Source organism: Papaver somniferum, chromosome 1, assembly GCF_003573695.1.
Source record: "Papaver somniferum cultivar HN1 chromosome 1, ASM357369v1, whole genome shotgun sequence".
Classification (NCBI taxonomy): domain Eukaryota; kingdom Viridiplantae; phylum Streptophyta; class Magnoliopsida; order Ranunculales; family Papaveraceae; genus Papaver; species Papaver somniferum.
In genome coordinates, this window is record NC_039358.1 from 20,911,275 (window position 1) to 20,935,553 (window position 24,279).

The 24,279-nt window shown below is 37.2% G+C and overlaps 2 protein-coding genes across 4 annotated transcripts; both read right to left on the reverse strand.

Moving 5' to 3' along the window:
- Nucleotides 1-2,532: 2,532 nt before the first annotated feature.
- On the reverse strand, nt 2,533-4,460 carry LOC113358220 (UDP-sugar pyrophosphorylase-like). The gene is made up of 2 exons (XM_026601780.1): nt 3,188-4,460; nt 2,533-3,097 (listed from the first exon to the last, which is right to left on the reverse strand). Exons 1-2 carry the CDS (start codon nt 4,458-4,460, stop codon nt 2,709-2,711), a joined length of 1,662 nt encoding a protein of 553 aa, XP_026457565.1. The 3' UTR covers nt 2,533-2,708.
- Nucleotides 4,461-5,056: 596 nt separating this feature from the next.
- Nucleotides 5,057-12,746, reverse strand: LOC113280934 (protein UXT homolog). 3 transcript variants are annotated; one of them, XM_026529547.1, is made up of 8 exons: nt 12,398-12,746; nt 8,817-8,852; nt 7,827-7,925; nt 7,668-7,697; nt 7,108-7,209; nt 6,479-6,586; nt 5,760-5,814; nt 5,057-5,651 (listed from the first exon to the last, which is right to left on the reverse strand). In XM_026529547.1, coding segments are annotated over exons 2-8 (441 nt in total). In that variant the 5' UTR covers nt 8,819-8,852; nt 12,398-12,746; the 3' UTR covers nt 5,057-5,606. The 3 variants fall into 3 exon arrangements, with proteins under 3 accessions (XP_026385332.1, XP_026385345.1, XP_026385338.1); XM_026529560.1 differs by having other exon boundaries at nt 7,827-7,932; nt 12,398-12,703; XM_026529553.1 differs by lacking the exon at nt 12,398-12,746 and adding an exon at nt 10,610-11,297.
- Between the last annotated feature and the right edge of the window lie 11,533 nt (nt 12,747-24,279).

The window sequence follows — 24,279 nt, forward strand, 5'->3', positions numbered from 1 at the left end:
CACATGCAGTCAAGGTATCCGGAGAACTTAGACGTCCCCTTAGTCGGCGCCAGAATGTAGTGGCATAAAACTACACACCACATCCAACGAAGTAGAAGATGATTTAACACAAAGTGAAGATACACAACAAATGTAGACACAAGGATATACGTGGTTCGGTATGATTACCTACGTCCACAGGGTGAAATGATGAATGTTATTATTGCTCATCTTTGATTACAAGTTGTTCTCTCCCTCTCACTTGGTGAAGCTCTCACAACTCAACTATGATGACTTGTTCCTCTCTCCTTTTTCAACCTGTCTCTCTCTCGACCTGCCCTTATATTTATAGGCCAAGGTCGACATACAACAAAATTACAATGTTGGTCACTTTATATCAATTTAGTTGTTCCCTATCGGACCTTCACTGCTCGCCCGACTTTCTGGTTTGACCGATAGTTCTTCACCCGAGGCCGAGTCTTAATCGTCTGGTTAACACGATGTCGCCCTTCTTTCTTCTCGTTCCTTTGTTTGAGCATCTTCCTTCATCTGACCGAGTGCTTTCTGGTTGTTCACCCGACCTGTCAGAGGATAAGGGTCACGTCACATCCGACAACTATTGGGTCATCACGTCCGACCCACGTGATACCTCGCTCTTTGCGCCGTTTGGTTCTATCTTGTGCTTCGCCGCTCTTTGTTCTTTGGTGTATCACAGCTTAGGATCTTGCCACCTAGCCCTGTGGATTATCTACACCTACGCTCACCGAGTTTCAACTGGTGTTTATTATGGTGTACTTAGTGTCACTATTATGAAATTCGTTCGTGTTGACACGAACAAACCTCAAGTTGTTGATGTGATTTCTACTTATTTGGGACGTTTAGTTAAAGAAAATTGTCTAGATAGATAGAATGGTGTTAGCGCAAAATAGGAAACTAGGGTTTTGTTTTTGTTGTTTAGTTGATTTATTCAGTTAAGTAGATTGTATGGACAATGATCTATGATTAATGGTTTTAAATTGTTCTTCGTTTCATTTATGATGAATTAAACCCCTTGCTTTAGAGAATTTTGGTACCATGAATTTGGTTTTACCCCTCATACGCTCCCCTTGTGGCCTGGCCGGAACACTGATTTCAGTTTTGAAAGTGCAAATGCAATTGAGGGTTGGTACAAAATGTAAATATTACGCCACATCCAAAGTCCAAACAAGTGCAAGAAAAGCCTCGCTGTTAGGGTACCGATCCTAAACTCGTCATAAGTCCATGAGTAGAACTCAACTCGAAAACTGGTTGACTAGATGAGGGAACCCATTGACTTGTAAACTACTAATTTAGCCTTATCTAACCAATGTGGGACTAGGATCCCAACATCCCACCACGCTTCCAGACCCAACGTCCTCGTTGGCCCACTCTATCGACACTGACCCGAAGATAGCCGGGTGACAACTACGCCCATACATAGGTGCCCCAACACTTTAATCTAGCCTATAGGTCACCCCTTCCGTGGAGCGGACATGGGTCGTGGTGGTTGGCTCTGATACCAAATGTTAGGGTACCGACCCTAAACTCGTCATTAGCCCATGGGTCGAACTCAACTCGAAAACCGGTTGACTAGATGAAGAAACCCATTGACTTATAAACGACTAATTAAGCCCCATCTAACCAATGTGGGACTAGGATCCCAACATTCGCATCCTAATTGTCAAAGAGGAAATTTTACCACATGGAAAATTGAAATTAACTGGCAGTAATAATGACTTGGCAAAAACAGAATGTATCCAGACCGAGGGAGTCACATCTCTCTGAAGGTATGTGCACTGTGGCCTGCGGTTCTCTGAAAAAAAGGGAAGCAAGGAGGCATTACCTCTTTCGTTGAGTGAACATGTTTTCGCCTTTGACATGGCTTGACACCAGTCAAATGACGGAAAATCGAGCCATTTTAGTTTAGACCAGATGAACAATTTGCTTGGCAACAACAGTCTCAGCTACAAAGTTAGTCTGACACAAATTTGGTTTTCAAAACTCAAGCAGAGTTCTATTTACTTTTTGGAAGATTTCTACCTAGCTGGTATGCATGCGCCCATCTCTTCCAACAAATTCCTGTATCCTGCTGCTGAAATCTATATGATTACAAATAGATAGAAATTCTTGTGTTGTGTTGTGTTGTGTGACATTCCCATTAAACCTCAGAGGAGTTCACTTGATATGAACTCAAGTGAAATAATGCTGCTCTGCAATCTTAATAAAAACATTGCAATTCTGTATGATAGGATTATATACACTTTCTTCATAATATATACAAAATAATAGTTCAAACAAAAGAGGATTAGTAGACATGCGCAAAATCTTTGCCTCCGTGCATATAATATAAGAGGCTGCACCATTTACATAGTGGCGGATGGTGATTTAGCCACTATGTCATTGCATTTGTATATAATTAGCAAACTTTCCTTTTTCTCGGCCAAATCTTAAGCAAGCCTACATAAAAAGTTCTAATTGCCTCGCTCACATCAAAATATACACAAGAAGAAAAGTATGTCTGGGATTGTAATTTGATTTATGATTGCTGGTAAATTAAAAAAAAAAAATTGTAGCTAAAACATGCTTTACTCCTAAATTATTGTGCATGATAGATTCCCACCTTCATGGCTTACCCACAGTAAATTGAATTTCTGAGGTTGCAGTTTCGCTCACCATAGTATTCTATCTGTTCCATACGGTAAGTTTCCTTCTCACGAGCTGTTGCTGAATTTCCCTGGCTCGTTGTAATTTAGCTCCAGCTGCTCAACTTTATTGAAATGGAAACCTCTAATCCTTATTTCCTCAGGAATTGATGTGTCTTTGTGATCAACTTGCTCCAAAACCCAACCCTGGTTATGCACAGGTCCTACAACTTTAACCTCTGCATCTTCAACTGCATTTAAAATGAGCGCTCCATCCAAAGAGACATCCTCCACAAACACGGTACGACCGTTGATGACCATAGTAGAGGTTTGTGAGATGGAACAGTTCCCACTCACTTTGTGTCGTACCTCAGCAAAAGTCATTGCCCATTTGGGCTTCCATGTGATGCGTGGCCACACTTCCACTTGTTGTCCATTGAAAGTTGCAGTTACTGGATCTGCCACTTTGACACCAGCCTTTTTAAGAATAAGGCTATTGGCTCGATAGATAAACATCTCACCAGAAGTTGCACTATGGTATGGGTTACCTTTTGGCACCTTTGCAGCATCTTCAGGGTTGTTTTTGACAGGTGCATAAGCCAACCATGCATCCATCACGGTGAATCCGACTCTTGCTGAAGGAGACAGTGATTTTGGATAATCTTGCATCATACACTCCAATCGAGTTGAGGACTTAAATGAAGTCTTACTAGAATCCTTGTACTTAGGATTTACAAACTCCGGTATGGCACCTTGTGTTCTGGTGAGCTCTTCAATATAAGGACCAAGGTTCAAAATCAACTGGTTAATATTTCCAGGAAAAGGAGAATAGCCTGTCTCGGAGTTGACGTCTCCCTCAGGATGACCGGTTGCTCGAAGTAGAGGATCAAGCTGATTGTATTCAACATTGATCACCATCGTTCTCCCATCAGCATGAGTGAGTTTGGTAATCCCCCCAATAGCTTTTTTTGCTTTGCGGGGCACAGCAAGAGAATTAACATGGTACTCCTTTGTGCAACTAACCCCAAGTGCTGACGGTATTGCCTTAAAAAGCAGGCCGTTAGTATCTTGAAAAAATAGAACCCATTTCAAACCTGCATCCTTCAATGTTTTCAGAAGGCCACTGGAATATAGAAGTGAATGAACATCCCCGTGCCCATGAGGTTTTGTCTGAATTCGGTATTTGTTGACAGGATCCACTGCAAGCCTGGCATCATTATCATCTAAGCATGCCACCTTTTCCTGCTTAAGCAGCTTCACCTGATTCGGCTTCATTCCAAAATAAGCATTTGACTCTAAAAGATCCAATGTAGGCGCATTTGTGTCATCTGATGTCATAATAATCAAAGGAATCTGTGCTTCACACTGACCTTGTGCCAATCTACAGCTTGCCTCTTGCAGAGCTAGAATAGACTCAATGTAGTGTTGTAGGAAGCATGTCCCAGTTGTGGTCTCTGACGGAAGAGCCAGCTTAATTCCATTGTAGCCAAGACGTTCCCCAAGCCCACCTGCAACAAGAACAAATGCATCATTGCGTACTTCCTTGACGCCAGCTTCCTCAAAGTTTACAAAGTTTTCATCGCCAAAGGTAAGAATCTCTCCCGATGGAATAGAAGGAGTAAAGCCATGAAACGGATTCTTCCCTTCTTTTGAATCTGCGAGCAGCCTTCTAGCATTTTGGATGTAAGAAGCCAATCCACCAGGGTAGCTAGTGTCAAGCTTATTCACCTGATCAAAGAAACCTCTCTTGTCTTGATCGTCATCAGAACCTGGTTGAGACCAATGATGAAACAGATGAGATTGTCCCATCTCCACCAACATTTTGCCCAGTCGAATTTCATCAGGAGAAAGAATGTTAAGATTCTTTTCAAGGTTAGGACAAGAAGAGAAGAAATCACCATTAATTCCCAATTCCGAGAGTTATCAGGTTGTGTGGCATCTACAGTCGGGAACTCTGTTACCGAAATCTCCTGAACTGAAGGACGGGGTAGTACAGCTTTGCTGTCTGATGAATTTTTTTTTTTTTAATACGAAAGGAGATTTATTATTAAGAGAAGAGATTACACTTGTCTGATGAAATTCGGTGAGCATAAAACAAGGCAGTTTGGGTGAATTATGTGGTATTGATATATTATTGATGGGTTAGGCAAAACCAGCCTGATTATTGCATTCTTGCATCACCGGAGATTGCACATGATTACGCACATGTCCATGTTTATGTTGCGTTAGTCGGTAGCTTCCAGTAGGTTTTGACTTGATATTGTTTCAAGTTTTTACTCTTTTGTCAATCTCCCTCGTAAAGTGATTTTTACGAGGTGCAGCATAAACAGTTCCACTAGTTTCTGCAAGTAGTTGAAGTTTTTGTGATGACAAGCCATCTTGCAGAGAATTAGAAATGAAAAAATTCAAATAACAAATTAAAGACCAATGACTTAATAGATATATATGAAGGTAAAGAAGAATCTCTTTTTGTACAGAGAAACAAAAACATGGGGTACAGGTAGCAGAATCAGTATTGCCATCGGTCATTCCCTAGCGAGAGACATCTGTTCCCCAAACCATTTTTTAACTTGAGACATCTCTACCATCACAAAGTAAAAAGCTCCAAAACAGCTCGTCAAAAACTATCCCCTGGATAACCACATTTTGCCACTACCTTGGAGCAATAAAATTGAAATACACCCCAACAGAAATGCATCAACTAGTTTAAAAGAACAAAAGGCTGCAAGTTTTTGGATTATTCCCCCACAGCACAGACATGTTTTACTATGTGTTTCTTGTTTCTATATTTCTGGTGAAACTGCATTTAACAACCTACAGCATCAGTATATAATAAAAACCTACTAAGGAGTAAAAGAGTAAGTTGTTGAAAGCAGGTATTTGATTGCGCATGTTAGTATCTAATGAACTCTTCTGCACCAGTGTTCTCTTCTAATGAAATCTTCAACCTTTAACACGTCAGTTGGATCATGATGCTGCAAGTTGGAGCAACTCCTGAATACCTTCACAAACCTGAGTGTGAAATTATATTAAAGTTACTAACCATCAAACCAACTAACTAGAGTTTCAGATGATTACAATAAATTTGGAGTATGAAGATACATACAAACATAATATTACCATTTTAATTTGCACTTTTATGGATGCAATTAGGTGTGTGTATTCATCTATTTGCCTGTGGTACAACAAAGAATAAGAAAGTCGGTCAAGCCTTGGGTCTCATCACAGAAGATTGAGATATAATACCAGGAAGAAGTCTAACAACGAACAACATACTTGAAGCAACTAAAATTGAACAAACTTACGAAATTATACATTTCAAGCAACTAGAGTGAAGTAAGATTATAACTAGCTAAAATGAAGTAAGATTTTAAGCAGCTTAAATGAACCCAACACCAGACAAATCAGAAATATCATATGTGACTAGGTTTTTCTAAATATATGACAAGGAGACCAGATTAACAAAAACCATAATCATGCAATATAAAATTGCTTCTGTTGGCATATTGGTCAAGTTATGAAACCCAGCAATACTTTGTATCCCCATGTTTAGCTTGTATTCATGGAGGTATCGTACTCCACACTAGGGTCTAGGTTCTTAACGCTGACTATGGATTTGAAATATCAGTCTCCTTATTTTATTTTGGTTTTGCTTCAGCACTGTGTCTCAGAATGCTAACTTAGCACTAATGTATAGTTTGTGTTAGTGGTGTTTGTGTGTCATCAGGAGGGGGAACCGATCCTCAGCTGTTTCTATCTACTTTCATGTGTTGGAAATATCCACGCAACACCAAGCCAATTAAACTATATAATCACATAATAACAACAGAAGTACATACTTGGCTAATCTTGCTTCCTTTACTGATATGAACTCCAGGGCCTCAGACCAGGTGAACTCTACATGAAATCCAAGACCAACATCCACGAATATATGCCTAGTGTCCGGCCTGTTAGTGCGCACAATACAAGATGAAAAATAAGCAAAAATTATTCGAGCAAATTCAGTAATACCACTTAAAAAGAAGCATCGACCATTAGAGGGAGATTGACTCAAAAACTCCATGCGACACTATCACTGGCCCAAAATTAAGCATGAATCCTTTAAACATGAGACGAAAGTGCAGCATCGCATTCAACAACTTAGAAGGTAACTTATGACCAGTATAAACTCATCTGGTCTTATGTTGAAGCTGTCAAATACACATACAGAAATGTTGAACTTAGTGCAACAATCTGCAACAATTTTTTCTAGTCAACTACAAACTGAACCCATTGGTCAAAGATTAAAAGGAAAGACATATATGAATGATCTTATATTTTGAAATGCTTCAAAATGGAAGAGATGCTATATATCTGAAGATAGGGGTTGAAATGGTCAATACGCAAAATGATTAACTTTTTCTTATCACACGATTTCTTATGTGAAAAGTAAATAACTGCAAGATGCGAGGGTATATAAAAAACATACACATCAGCTTGCATGTACACCTCGGAACCAAGATTGACCAACGTACGCAAGCTCGTAGCTGCATTTTTCTCCAACGTTTGTATACTCTTCCGTAAGTCTGAACTGGAATATGGAATCTGGAGTCAAGAATTAACAGAAAAGAAACTTGCATCCGCACTATCAAGCTTTTACACTGCTCTGCATGTTTTTTATTTGTTGTTATTTTCTGTATGCAGATAAAACCAAACAATTTCCCCAGACAGCTTGAAAGACAATAGACCGTACAGCACTATAGTCCTCCCAAAAGACCCAAGAAGATCAATAATCAGGTGATCCATCGTCTCTGCCTCTTCATCAAGTCAGATTGGATGGCATACGTAGGAAGACCCCAAAAACCCAAATGGCTACTCTTAGAGGCAGTATGACAACTTAAATTAGGAGGATGAATGATAGAATGTGAAACATGAGTAGGAGAAAAGGAAACCAGAGATGAATTTAGGGAAGGTCATGACGTCCTTTTTGTAGAGAGAACGTTGTGAGTACATTACAAGAAAAATTGAATGGATAATTCAAAAGGATACAAAACCTTCTGCGATTCGAAGACTTTGTCCCTGCGATAAGTAACACACTTTTAGTTGCTACTGCCACAAATCATTTGACACCCAGTTTATACAGTGTACCAGATCTTACTTCAGATCCCCCCAAAAAAGATACAAATATATAAGTGATAATGGCGGTACCGTTCAGCAATAGCTCGCACAAGATCCGGCTTCAAGCAACGATCAACAAAATCCTCATATCTTTGAACTTTTAGCTGTCGAACACTATCCATAACACTCCTGCAATCTACAATAAGTAAGAAACAAAACTAAAACCCAAATCATTTGTGAGATAATAACTAACAACTAAACAAGCATAGATTGTAGGTATATCCATATGAGCCTCCCACATCTCTCCATGCTGATACATCAATCTTGTTATCTTTTGGGCTCTCTGAACGATGCACGCCATGTTTCACCAATTTGAATGCGATTAGGGTTTCCTGGTGGGATTAAGAGATTTACCATGTTCTTTTCTTTTTTTGGTCAATATAACAATTTTTTTCATAGATAATGAAATGACGTAATAAGAGAGTACATAGGATTTACGGGGATCCAAGAGGTTTTCAACACTAGAAATGTATATGGTACCCAATACTTGTAATTGAGAATGGAAGCTACAAGTTTTATATTCCCTTTTTTCCCATTCTAGGGAGACCTTAAAAAGAATGAAATTTTTACACACACACACACAAAGTAACAAGTCTACATGATGATATATGAGGAACATATTTTTAGAATTTACAGTTATCTAAACTTGAGAAATCATAAACGCTTAGAGTCTCGAATAAGCATGACTGAAATCAGCCAACAGAAACATCACCATTTCTCAATAACAAGCTAACTTAACTTGTAATCATCAGCCTATTTTCCACACAGTGCTTTTGAAAAATCAGAAACTTAAACCAAGGGCTAACAACAAATTAATAAGGCAATGCATAAAATTGAGTTTTCATTGAAACATTTTCAAGAGACATTCCCCACAATAAAACATCTCAAATAAGACTATCCTTACCCTTGTTGTACCGAAAAAAAGAAGCCACAAACCACAAAAGAAAAAGAAAACTAAGTGATGCCCAAACTAAGAAATTTACCGCAACACGAACAAAGATGAGGATTCCAGTTACTTACATTAACTGCTCTTCTTCTTATCTTCAAGAGAAAACCCTGCGCACATCAAGCACCCAAAAAAAAACATCAAGATTCAAACCAAACCCCATCTCGTAACTTTAAAAAAAATAAAAAAATGCAAAACAGAATTAAACATGCAGGAACTGATTGAGCTCTCAATCATACTTGGAGAAACAAATTGAGCTTCAAACAAATTCATAAACAAATTATAATAAAACAAGTGGAGTGCACGTGCTTTGCACGTCGGCAACCACTGGTTCTTCCTTCTTTTTATGCATATTTTCCATTCTTCCAAAATTATGACACACTGCGGCAAATGTGAGTTGTCTAAAAATTTTGTTGTGAATGACTTTAGGATTTAGCTGTGATAATAGGTTTGTAATCGAATAGGATGAGGTCTGCAAATACAATAATAGTGCAAGACAAACAGCAAATCTGAAAACTTAATCTCTCTATATTGAGACCAACAATAGAACAAATAACCATTAAAACAACTTTTGTGGTATAACTTGTCATGGTTTCTCCACAACACCTGCTGGATAATTTTACAGATCAAACAAATGGAAAAAATAGATACAAAACGAATGGGAAACACTTTAATCAAAATTCTGTTCTTAGATTCCAAAATCTAGAGCCATACTGTTTCTTCAAAATGTTGCCAAGTTCCTTCACTTCTCTATTTCATTTCTTTCACCGGATATAACCTTTTAATTCCATCTGTTATTTTGATCTTCTGATGTCTCAAGACTATCAGTGGCACCCCCACCCCCACCCTACCCTTTTCTTCTCCTATCTGGCAGCATATATTCGTAAGTTAGCCTTTTCCATTCTACATAAGCTCTAAATGATCCCAGCGGTTTGGATTTCGCACAACTGGAATCCAACTGCAGTGCCTAAAACAGAACCCAACATCATTTTTCTCGTGCGCCACTAAATGGGACCTGGCATGATTAGGCCGATTGCGGCAGTAGTAGCTGAAAAACAGCTGCCACATATTACAAGAATCATGCACACAACACTTCTCAGAAGCAGATTCTGTACACTGTAACATGCAGTGGTGAACATGCATTACTATCGACCCTACTCTGATAAACCTTTTCGCACTGCATTTCTCGTGCTACAACACAGCTTTAACATCACTTCTGAATCCTTGCTAACAAATTGGTAAATATGAACTTAAAAGTTTTTGATGAGAAATTCATCTGATAACAGACGGAAACACATTTTGGCATCTAGGTACTTTTGCTTCTATGGCAGGGGTGCATCTAAAATCCAGATTACATCGTACATGGGATGGATATTATCATGAATTAAGTGCACGCCGTCTACTAACTGGGCTACACTATAAACATAAACCAATTGATCATACATTGACATTTTCATAATTTCATTAATAATAAAAAAAGTAAAACGAAACTAATAACAACAGAGTCTATATAACTGACCTAATCGACATACACTTGGATAAAAAATCTTCATCTTCTTCAATTACTCTATCTAACTTCAATTTATCTTTTATAATAGAAAAAAAATCTTGCTATTCCTTTTCCCTTTACACCACTACTACAATTTCCTTACAGAGTACTTGTCAATTCCAAGCCGCTATGGTGAAACACTTATCTTTTTTCTCTGAGTACTCTTTAGTTGGGTTTTAACTTTAATGACATAAACATTCTATGCGCAGATTAACAAACCCTGTTCAACTAATTTGTGGACAAATGAACACATAAATTTACTAAATTTGTAAAACCCTAGAATTTAAGATTACACAGATCAAACGAAAATTTGCATACCTAATCGTAGCCGCGAAGAGAAGAACAATTGATTTAACTCTTCATATCCTTCATTGGTGTTTTGAAATTACTTGAAACCTAGCTGAAGATTCAGATGCGTGAATGAATTTCAGCTGGGCAGAAGAGAGAGAGAGTTCAGGAAGAAGAACAATGTCGAAGCGGAAGGTAGTGTTTCTGTTTATGAAGAATTCCAGGTTTGATTTAATCCAACGGCTGTAACTGGTATTTGACATAATCCAACGGGGGCTGCTTTAAAAACGGGTTTACCAAAAGTATGTTCACCAACCAAAGAAACGGCGACGAAAAATACGTGCATACACCAAGTTGGTTAGCGTTTTTGGGAGATACCTTGCGCCCATTAAAAGGGGGGGAGATAAAAAGGAAATTACCCAGAGAAATCAGATTAGGGAAACTGGTGTATCATCTACGATTTTCCAGTAAGTCTAATGGTGAATTGAGTCAATTGACGATGAAGGAGAAGAATTCTGCAGTTACTTAGATATTGCTAGCTTTGCATATCAAGGAATGGAGTTGCAATTTTGTAACATACTGAGCTCGCATAATGTGCTTATTATTCAAATTTAACCCTTGTCATATTTAACCCACAATTTCTAACATACTCCAACAAGTAGAATAATAAAACACCAAGCCATCACTAGTAAATTAAGAAAGCTGTAGTGCGACACTAATTGACACTAGTACAACTAAATGCATAAATACTAATAGTGATATTTTAGTCTAGGAAATGTCAGTGCCTGACTTTGGTTGAACAATCACATGGCACTTGCAAAAGCAACCACCTACCTAGATAAAAACAACATCAAGAAACATGAGAAAAAGAAATTCGTTTGTTTGAAAGTAATCCTATGATTGTTTGTTCTTAAAGATGATGCTGATAAGATCATGACTGACTTTCGTCTTGAATTTGTGATTTCCTATAAGGTATTTGTTTTGCTGATTGTACTCCAGCTGCCAGCAATACTAAAGGGACATATATACAGACCCAAAGAACCATTTAAAATGACCACAGTGACTGACATTCAAGAGCGGAAACGGATACACCATGCATATCCATCTGTAAATCATCTACCTGAGAAAATGAAACGCAGAAATACAAATACAAATGAAACGGATACATTCATGCAAATTACTTTTCTCAGACACACTGTCAACTGATGTAACTCTACCTTTTCTAGATACCATCATACCAATCATAAACTTCAAGCAATTGTATTCCGTTCCATCAAGCAGAGATCAAGTTGCAACACTATTTCCTAGATCATACAGCGTATTCCTAACAATGTGCAAATCCTAAAACGTGTCAACACATATTCTCTACTTCTCAGTGTGTCATATAAACTCACAATCACTCAACCTACAGCGTATTCCTAACAATGTGCAAATCCTAAAACGTGTCAATACATATCCTCTACTTCTCAGTGTGTCATATAAACTCACAATCACTCAACCAAATTTATGAATTCTTCAGCACCAAACTGACTCTACATACTGAATTACAATTTCTATGAAAATCTCATTGAAACTCGTCCTCCATGTGGAACAAATTAAAATCCTATGAGAAATTTCATCAACCAGTTAACCTGCATGTTAAGTTTTAATAAAATCTCATTTATTTAGGAATTAGGGTTTGATTTCATAGTACAAAGAGTAAAAGCATGAGAGTGAGTTGTTGAATCTAACTAGTCTGTCTTCCCTTTCTAAAATCAAACATGCGGGGTATGAAATCAAACAAAATCCTCGCAACATAATCAAACCTGAATTTATTACCTTTTGTAATTCCTCTTTAGACGAAGATGGAGTAACAACAGTAGAAAGGGTTTCGTTGAGATCCAATTGAACGAGTTCTCACTTCTCCTTCTAGGTTTGGGGTTGAGTTTGATTTGGGAATGAATGGTTTTCTGTGTTCGAACTTTGGTTTGGAAGAACAAGAAAAAATACGCAGGAGAAAGCAGAGAAAAGAGGTAAGGAAGAGCAAAATTCAACTTCACTTTTTATCCCTATGCTTCAAGATTTTTGTTAAAGGGAGAGCAAAAACAGAATCGATGAGAGCGAAAACCATAATCCACTCGCCGAGTCAGACCTATTCATTATATTTTTCTAACTCAGACAAAATTAACCCTACTATATACGGCCATTAACAACTTCTAAAACAAACCCGTTCTCCAACCGTTCTTAGAGCATCTCCAACGGAAGGTACAAAAAATTCTATGTGTATTTTCTATTTAGTCCTTTTATTAATGGGGTCTACATATAGAATAAATGTAGGACCTCGTATCATAAAAACTATTTTCAATAATAGAGAATTTGAACCCTAGAATTAAAAGAAAATTAGTGAAAAAGATGACGTGGAGGTATAAACGGAGGTGTAAATTACACTTTCTTGAACACTTTCATATTTAGTAATTGGTCCTCCTATCTTGTACGACTCTACTATTGGAAATGAATTTATGCCAAACGGAGGTCTAAAATTCTATGTGTCACTAAAAATAAAAAATCCATCATCTGTTGGAGATGCTCTTAAAAGTTATCCGAAAGCATATACATAATGGAGAAAGACAGGACTTTAGGTGTACATATTCCTTGACAATACAAGTGGTGAAGTGATGGTGGTAAAGCAAACTTTCGACGGAGGAAGGAATGGTTGATTACGGAACAGTTTACGGCCTTGGTAGTGATGGAGCAATGTTAAATCTTTATACTAGATCAGACATGTCAGTTTAAATTTATTTTTTAATCTTCTATTCCGTAGTTAGCTAAGATGAATGGACATGGGATGACTAATTAATGAAGACAACAAATATTACGCCCATGTCATATTGGTAAAACCCAAAGAATTGGAAAAATCTTTTACGTTTTGGGGATGTTTGTGGTGGAGATCACAGTGGTGATGGTGGGGTTAAATTTCGATACTGCTCTAAATTAGGTTAACAGATGTTATCTGTTGTGGGCGTGTGAAGGAAATATGTGTCGGTAAAGGTATTTTGGTCCGAGTAAAAAAAAAATACATGGAATGGGCTCTAATTATCGAGTTGAGTACGATTTTCGCTCTCCTCTGATTCATTTTTGCTCTGCCTTTAACAAAAATCATGCTTCAAATGACCAAAACTTCAAAATGACCAAAAAATACGCAGGAGGAGAAACAAATGGATTAGGCTGGTTCCTATGGGCAATGGCTAACCCTTACTTTTGCCACTTTTGCTCCCACTATGGGCATGGCAAAGTGGCAAATTTTCCACTTTACCAGGCCAGGTCGAGTATTTACTGAGTGGTCGAGGCTCGACCGCTCGGTGTAATTTAGACCGAGCGGCCAAGAGTAAACCACTAGCGGTGTAAACTCGATTGCCCACTGCATCTCATCCAACTGTCATTAATTGATCACCCTATAAATACAATATCAAATTTCATTTCAACTCACACCATTTCTTCGATCTTCATTCTTTCACTCCACAAATCTAATATGGCAATTCGAGGTCGCAAATTTAGCTTAGCTGAAGATGAATGCATTTGCAAGAATTATGTTCAGGTTACAGAAGAAATGGTTTATGGTGCACACCAACAACAAAATGCAGAAACTTTGTGGCAAAATATATTTCAGAGATTTCAAGTAGAAACACTGAACCTTATAATCGAAATGCAAACACTTTGTGTCATCGATTCGAAGTAATCAGTAAGGATGTGATCTTGTCTATTGCCGCACTTATTAAAGGCAATCAAAACCGAGTAAATGGTCAAAACGAGTTTGATGTGGAGCAAATGTGTCAGGTTGATTGGCGCAGCAGAGTGGAAAAATATTTTCAATTTGATAGTTGTTACCTTATCTTGAGAGTGTTGCCCAAATATGATGCATTTAGATTAGCATTTGTATGATGCATCTTTCATTTGTATAATGCCTTTAGATGTAATCAAGATTTAAAGTTATTATCAAAGTTTAATTATTTTACGATATTAATGAAAACTAGAGCATATTTCATTGATCTTGATAATTTGCATTAGTGCCTCTTTCATTAATCTAGATAATTTACATTAGTGCCTCTTTCATTAATCTTTCATTAATCTAGATAATAAGATATAAACTAGACATAACTTACAATAAAGACTTTAAAAATAAAAATTTGGGACAATGTTCTTCATCTTGTTTATCTTCTTCATTTCACCAAGCTTCCAATCAATGCGCTCATGAACGGAGTTTCCTTTGTTTATCTTCTTATTTGCCTTCAAATTTTCCTTGCCTTGAACTTTTCTTTGTCTTTTCTTAGTTGGAGGTTTGATTTGGTTAATATCCAAAACTTGTAGACTTCTTTGGTTTTTACCTTTATCTTTATAACCATCACATATCTTACTAACGGCGGCTTCAAGCACCACTCCAGAAAAATCAAGTTGGGTAACCAAGTCAAGTTGGGATTCAAACTTTGCCATTGTATAAGAAAAGATAGAAATTTTTTATGTAAAAAACTTGGGGTAATTTGTGCGTTTGAATGTCACATTTTTATAGCGATGGAGAAAGAGCCGTTGGAGATTTAAAATACACCTTTCGGTTGTGACTCGGTCGCTTATCCTATTTCCCATAGTGGCGCGGCCAGTTTGCCAGTTTTGCACCCATTATGGAGCTGGCAAACAAGCAAACTGGCCTGGCTCAAGTTTCGACCGCTCGGTCAAGACTACACCGTTCGGCGTTGTTTAGACATTCAGCGGTTTAGCTTCTGTCGGCCGGTGTAGTCTTCATCGCCATATAAAATCTGATATAACGGCCATAAATATTCCTCCTTATAAATACCAAATCTCTTCCATTTTAACTCACATCTTCTCTTCTTTACTCTTCACATTTTTTAATCTAAAACAAATTTCATCATCCAACTCTTTCATTCACTCGTATTGTGTAGTTTTTTAAACATGTCTCAAGCTAATTCTCAAGTGACTAAAAATAAGAAGATTAGGGGTCTAAAATTTGCCTTAGCCGAAAGTATTTGCAGAAACTATGTGTTATTTACACAAGATAGTGTCAATGGTGCCCGACAACAATCTACCAAGTTGTGGGATAACATATTTGCTAAATTTCGTGATGAAACTATGAACATCAACGATCGTGATGCAAATGGATTGTCAGGTCGCTTCGTTATAATCAACGCCCAAGTGGCCTTATATGTTGCTGCTATAATGCAAGTTGCTCGTGCTCGAGCGAGCGGTCTTGTCGATGTTGATGTCGAACGAAAGTGTCGAAATGATTGGCACCAAAACATGGGAAAATTTTTGGTTACGAAAGTTGTTATCATATTTTGAAAGTGTTGCCTAAATATAATCCAAAAGTGTTAGAAAACATGCAGAATGTACGCGCAAGTTCACCATACACTTCTTCTCCTTCAACGCCAGGTTCACAACCTAAAAAAGCGGGGGTCTAACAACCTCACCCAATATTTGGCTTAGCAATCTATATGGACTAACTCCAATATACTTACAAGAGAATCAACTAGACAGTTAGACTCAATCTTAAGAAAACTATATTAAAGAGTTATATCTCAATCTCTCAATTGAATCCGCAATCAAACAAATAATAGTTTGCGAGCCCGATTGAATATAAGAGAGATAACTTGAACGGTACCAAAGACCAATGTTCAAGGATCAATCAATTTCAATCAACAACCAAAGGTTGGATTTACCAATTAATCGATTTAACGCACAACCTGTGATATTTCAATTATATAACAAAGTATAATGCGGAAAAAAAATAACACATACACCAGAAGTTTTATTAACGAGGAAACCGCAAATGCAGAAAAACCCTGGGACCTAGTCCAGATTGAACACCACACTTTATTAAGCCCCTATGAACACCGCTTTTTTTTCTGGACTCTAGTTGAACCCTAATTAATCTCACACTTATTCAAGGTACATTTGCGTTCCTTATGTCTTTGATCCCAGCAGGATACTACGCACTTGATTCCCTTAGCTGATCTCACCCACAACTAAGAGTTGCTACGACCCAAAATCGAAGACTTGATAAACAAATCTGTCTCACACAGAAAAGTCTATAGGAATAGATAAATTTGTCTCCCACATAAATACCTACGAGTTTTGTTCCGTCTTTTGATAAATCAAGGTGAACATGAACCAATTGATAACCCGGACTTATATTCCAGAAGAACACCCTAGTATTATCAATCACCTCACAATAATTTTAATCGATTAACGAAACACGATATTATGGAATCACAAACGATGAGACGAAGGTGTTTGTGACTACTTTTATATATTTCCTATCGAAGATATAAATCTCAAGCCAATCTTACGATTGCACTCAATCACGATAGAAACATCAAGATCAGATCACGCAACTACAGAGAAGATAGTTGGGTCTGGCTTCACAATCCCAATGAGTCTTCAAGTCGTTAACCTACAAAGTTTCGTGAAAAACCTAAGGTTAAATGAGAATCGACTCTAGCTATACAACTAGTATCACACATGAGGTGTGGGGATTAGGTTTCCCAGTTGCTAGAGTTCTCCTTTGTATATATTTCAAATCAGGGTTTGCAATCTAAGTTACCTTGGTAACAAAGCATTCAATATTCACCGTTAGATGAAAACCTGATTAGATTCAAGCTAATATCTTTCAACTGTTAGATCGAACTTAGCTTGTTATACACAAATGAAATGTAACTTCATTTAGGTTTGAGTAACCGTACCTAAACGTGTACACTTAGTTAGTTCAAAAATAGTTAACCAATGGTTATCCATATGAGCACTTTTATATCAACCTTATTCATCTTCACAATAACTAGTTCAAATGACTCAAATAAACTAGTTAGAGAGTTGTTCAATTTCTTAGATCTTATAGAAGTATACAAGATACAATCGAAGCAAAATCGATTTTGATTCACTCGAATCGATTCATGAACATTATAGCCATGGTTTGCAAAGATTGCATTCCTTATTATGTAAATGTTTTAGTTCATGAACAAACCGGTTTTAGAAAGTAACCTACCTAAGTATGCAAACGGGTACGCGTACTTAAGTAACCGGATTGAGTTTTTTTTTCACTTTCAAACTCCAGCAGAAATTCATGGACGTGAACTTTCTGCCAGTATGCGTACGGGTACGCATACTCACCCGGATTTCCAACAACCGCCAGTACGCGTACGAGTACGCATACTTTGGGTTCCCGGTTTTGGACTTTTACACAAATGTGAGAAAACACTATGTTTATATCCAAAGATGGTTACATGTTCTAAACTTTCATTTCAATCATTGAAACTTTTTTAGAGGATGTTATATATAGGGCTGCACATGGGCGGGTATGGGCGGGTATAAGCTAAAACCAACCCCGCACCCACAGACTGCGGTTTTTTTTTTTCATAACCAACCCCGCACCCACAAACAGCGGGCGGGTTTTGTTACCCGCCCGCTACGGGTTGGGCGGGTATGGGTTTAAACGGGTTTAAACCCGCTTTATATTCAAGTATTTAGAGTAACTTCTATTCTCCTTGATTAAGTGAGAAAAAAAAACCAAAACCCCAAAAATATTCATATCTAGGAAGTTCACATATGAAGATTAAGTGTTGAATCTGTTGATTTTTCGATTGTTGTCGATTTCTGGTGAAGATTTGAAGTTGTTGTTGTCGATTTCTGGTGAAGATTTCTGGTAATTGTCGTTCGTAGGTGAAGAAGGAAAACTGAGGAGGAAGAAGAGGAGAGGCCGAACAGAGAGAAGAGTGTAGAAAGTGAATGAGGGTTATCAGTTATCCTATCTACTAGTATTAGGGTTTCATAACGGACGACTAGGATTAGTTTTATCTAATGGTATATAATTTGCGGGTTTTTTGGGCGGGTATGGGCGGGTATTAGCTTAAACCAACCTCGCACCCACAGACAGCGGGTTTTTTTTTCATAACCAACCCCGCACCCACAACGGGCGGGTATGGATTAAAAACCCACGGATTTAGCGGGTACGGGTGGGTTTGGGTATCGTGGGCGGGTCTTGTGCAACCCTAGTTATATAGTTGTTGTTCACAAACTATTTTTCATCAAAGCGATTTTCAAGTTATTGAAATAATCAACATGACTTTCGTCACGAGTAAAGATGAACTTGGATAAAGCGAAAGCTTACCAACACATATTTCGAGAAATATGTAAGCAAGATAAACTCGGCTCGAAATACCAAATGTGTATAATCGAAGTCTATATAGCAATACGACTTTTGTATCGAAATAGAAGATAGAGTAGATAAATTTTTGAGTGATAGATAAGTTCAAGTCTCCACATACCTTTTGTTGATGAAGTTCCACAAATTCCTTGAGAATTTCTTCGTATTCTATTGATGAACGTCGTGGTGTCTAGAGTTCAACTACACTTACTATCCTAATCTGAGACTTAGCTATAAGTAGACTAGAAATCAAGACTTATAGTTTTGGCAACTAAACTTGACAAACAAGCTTGAGATAGCAACACTTGCGAGTTCGAACGAGCAGTGCTCTAACAATCTCCCCCTTTGTCAATTTTAGTGACAAAACAATCAATACATATGGAATACAAAATAAATAAATTTTGTTCTCATCCAAATGCTTGATCTTCTTGGTTCTTCAACATTACTCGAAATCTTCGTCACTTCCAAGTACTCCAATGATTCTAAAGGTATTCAATTCAGCATCATCGTTGTTGAAGTTCCGTAGCCATAACAACGAGAAAACAATAACTCTCAATCATTGTTATACAGTGTCATAGTATTATTACACATCATCAAAGTTCAATTGTATCATAACTTCGACAACAATATTATAGTGATACGTATCACTCCCCCTTAATCAATACTTCATGTCACATGAAAACCACTCCACCTTACATAATGATCCGAAAACCATAGGTATTTGTAGTGTGAACTACACATTAATTCTCCCCATTTTTGTTAATAAAATTGGCAAAGGTACTAAAATTAGTGGGATCCTAATGAAATTTCCATAGAGATACTTCATGACCAAAAGAAAAGCACATATCAACTTTTTTAGATGCAATCATATATCCGAAACTAAATGCATTCATCAAGGGGTATATAAAGATACAAGATAACCCCTATAATATTCCACAACCGCACTCCCCACAAAGACTTGGCAATTAAGCACAAGTTCAATTAAGAACTTCTCCCCCATTAAATGTCGTTCCCGAAAGAACAACAAGAGCGACCTTACTTTCACAAGAAAAGAGGGATTTCTTTGGACAATAACAAATCACATAAGAATATGAATTTGTATCCAAAATTCTCAATTAAACTAACCACAAGAGAACCCATGATTAATTTAATCGAAAATGCTCACATAAGAGAACTTATGGAGCAGCACAATATTTACATAAAGATATGGATCAGGGAAGATCAATATTGCGGGATAAACAAAGATTCATTCTATTCTTCATCACTATTTTCACAATGACATATAATAGACTTAATCTTTGTAAACAAACGTTCATCCTATCTTCCATCAATATTTGCATAATGACATATTTGTTTGTCAAAAGTTCATTCAATTTTTCATCAATACTTGCATATCGACATATGAAAGACTTAACTTTTGACCATGTATGGGACAATCATAGTTCACGGACGCAAACACACATATCCCATAACAAGTTGCAATATATAAAACCATAAATATTAATACTGCAAAATCATCTTCCAAATAAACTTTAGAATTTAAATAAATAAATCTAAAAAACATTGCAAGATGAAAATCGTTGGAAATAGCTATGTGTACTCACAATAATTGTTATTCCAAACACTAGTTGTCCTTCTTAAAACACAAGAATAAATTCTCATAAGAGGTTTCCTAGACATCAAGACAAACTCGTAATGCACATAAAAGATGATTTGTCCTTACAGGGTAGAATTAATCTTTTTCGTACGGATTTAAACCAGGAATAGCTACCAAAGGCGTATAAAAAGATTTTCTTAACAAAGAAGAACATACAAAGTCATTAACGACCATGCACCAATGTTCACATAAGATGATTGTGAACATTCAAGAATCCCATAGCAATGCGTACTACTGCCCATTCTTGAACTTCCTTCTTTGTGATTCACCAACAACATTCTTGTAAAAGTTAAAAATGAGCTTAAAAGAGTATTGCTCCAAGAATCCAAGTACCGAAGACCAAGAGAAGTGGAACAAGTGCGACGAAACGGAGCAAAACACTCAAAAACAAGAGACATGACAAAGATCAATCTTAACTCTTCCAAATTCAAGAATTCTCATCTCCATTTTGAAGATAATTCAAAGAGTAAGAGAATGCAAAAATATTTAGGTTATTCCGAGTTCGGACGAAGAAGTTGTGGCCAACACAAGTTTACCGAATATCGACGTCTAGGGGCAACTGTGCATACGGGTTTGCAAATGAATTTTCATGACCTGGAGCAGTATGCAAACGGGTATGCGTACTAAAATCCCTGGATTTTGATTTTAAATGATGGTATGTGAAAAGGCGAGGGTACCCAAATATACCTCAAACTAAAACTTTTCCTACATATACGTCATTTCTCCGAAAGTGATTGTCTATGGACTGAGTCGAGACAATACAACTAATCGGTTCACACTTCGTGTGATCGTCTATGGATACGAGATCGAGACAATACAACAACGAAGTATGTTTACTTGATACAAAGGTTCGGACTTAACCAAACACAATATGATTGCTTCAAGTAAATAGGAATTAATATTTGTGTAATTTACTTTAATTATAATAAGACAATTATAATGCGGAAAATAAAAGTAAATGACACAACAAGATTGTGTTAACGAGGAAACCGCAAATGCAGAAAAACCCCGGGACCTTGTCCAGAATTGAATACTCTCAGGATTAAGCCGCTACACAAAATTACACCTAACTTCGTATAGTTGAGACCAAGTAACTAACCCTATAGTTCACCTAGTTCCGTCTGTATTCCCACGCCTCCGACTTATGAATAAGTCACGTACTTGGAAAAATTCCTTTGGTTCGTATTCCAAACAGTAAAGGAACAACAAATCTGTTTGATATCAACTCTATTCAACCAAGTGATATGAGTCGGACAAAGGCTCTTCCGTTTATCTTAACATAAACTCCTTCGTCAGGTCCTTAGATTTATCTTATGTTCAATTACTGAAGTAATCGTTTAAGATTAAGCCAACAACACTTTAATCCGAAGAACCGTGTGATGCCAATCTACTGAATTAATTAATCCAATCTACCACAAGGATAAACCGATTATTAATTGGATCCTCTTTTACCGAAACAAGTATTGTGCACACCAAAGATTATAAACCCAAGTCAGATCTTCAATATCTTCTTTGTCTTCAAATCTTCTTAAATCTTCAATAAAAATCTGCACACAATCACTTGAATCTCTTGTGATCAATCACGCACAGAACGGAGTCTGTCATAATGGATTATCACAAGATCGTCTTTAGAACTAACAACAGTCTAAAGATCCCTGTCGAAACTCTGAACTAGTTTGAGTGAATCTTATATCAGAAGAGAAGATTCTCAAGAATAAACAAACTAGGTGCAATAATATTTCAACCACCGTTAGTCAATCAAATCAATCGAAAACAAAAGATAGACCACAATTATCTAGTTTCCCACCAACGGTACACGCTAGAGCTTCTCAATCCCAAAGAAGACTTTAAACTGGGCGGACGTAAGAGATTTCGCCTAATTAGGTTACTCTCCTCTCCGAATAGGCGGCTACACCAGTAACAACAACAAAAGAGGAAGTCTGTTGTTACGAAGGATTAGTTTGCTAGAAAGGCAAACTTCAAGTATTTATAGACAAGGAAGTTTGGACACCAAGGAATTTCCAAAACCGAAAATATTCTCAAGATATTCATTAAATCACAGATTCGGTTTTCATAATTCCTGGAAATGCTCTGTCCAAAAATAACGATCGAAATCTCTCGGAAAATCTAATTAGTAAATGCACATTACTAATTCTGGAATTTTCCTACAAAATGAAATTAATAACCTTAATTAAAAGATTCTTAACTTACTTATGTTTCGATCCTGGGATTCTCTTCCCTTAGCCGTTAAGGAATATCTTTGAACAATTAAAGAAATATACATTCATAGCACGTGTTCAAAGTTTGTCGACATCTTTACTTTGTAAGTTCTCTTTCACACTTACAACCTTGAAACAGATGTTCCACACTTCCAAACAAGTTTAGAATTGGTTCATCTGACTTTCAAGAACTACGTGATTGATCAAACTAACATTCAATCACAAACATGGGTTTAACGGTTCTACCAAAACAAGTTTCGGTTCTACATCCATGTGAGTACTGTGCATAGTCACACTAGCTTTCCAAAATTCGGTTGACTAGGTACTAGGATCGGTTCCCCACATATATATGGTATCTAACTTATATATGTTGCACATGTCTATAGGATTGGTTCCCTTTTTCCTAAAACGTGTTGCACATGTCCACAGGATCGGTTCCCCTTCCTGCTATAAACATTGTTGCACACTATACAAGGATCGGTTCCCCTTGTGATATACTGCACCCCTTACTAGGATCGGTTCCCCTCTCCCAAAATTGGTCAGACACACAAACCCGGTCATACCACAGATGATTACTTAACATCGGTTTTACTAATAAAAGTTATACCAATACATAAGTCAGGCCTTTGTGAATAGTTCTACCAAGAACACAACAAGTTGTGAGCGGTTATACTCAATCACAAATATTGGTTGTTCATAAGATATGCAATGAATAATAAAACCAATTACACCTGGCAATTTCTTTTTTCGGTCCACAAACAAGTTTATGAACTTACTTCCTTAGAACACATGTAGACATTGTTACCTAGGATGAAATCCTCACCTCATACCCATACATAATCACAATAGCATTCAAATGATTATGGCGATGTCTTATCTACAAAGTTTAATGGTTAAGCAATAAACCTCGTATTGTATTCCTTAATACTATGTCTATCTAGAGTTCAAATATGCTTCGCAGTTATGTTTTCAATATGCACGACTCAAGTGATCAAGTCAAATATCACTAACCTCAAGTGGAAGGATGATTGTTGTCGTTGTAGCTCCTTGCTTCTTCACATCTTCAAGACCTCGCAATAGTTGTAATGTCTCATATCCTAATACTTTCAAGCTAACATATACGAAGTTGACTCTAGTACATAATCAAGCGACTCTTATCATGAGTTTTGATTCACTAAAATATGACAACCAAACTTGACATACCAACTCTTGGTGGGTTCAAGCGAGCAATTCCCTAACAAGTACACATACTAGGTATGCATACTGTTAGTGCATTGCTCAGTCAAACTCGCAAGCATTGCTATCTCAAGCTTGTTTGTCAAATTTAGTTGTCAAAACCATATGTCTTGATTTCTAGTCTACTTATAGCTAAAGTCTCGAACTAGGATAGTTAAGAGTAGTTGAGCTCCAGACTCCATCGCGATCATCATATGAAGACGAAGAACTACTCAAGGAACCAATGGAACTTCATCGACTAAAATGTATGTGGAGACTTGAACTTATCTATCACTCAAAAGTATATCTACTATGTCTCCTACTCTTGAGACAAAAGTCACATAAGTATATAGATTTCAATTATATACATTTGCTATTTCGAACCTAGTTTAACTCGTCTATGTATTTCTCGAAATATGTGTTG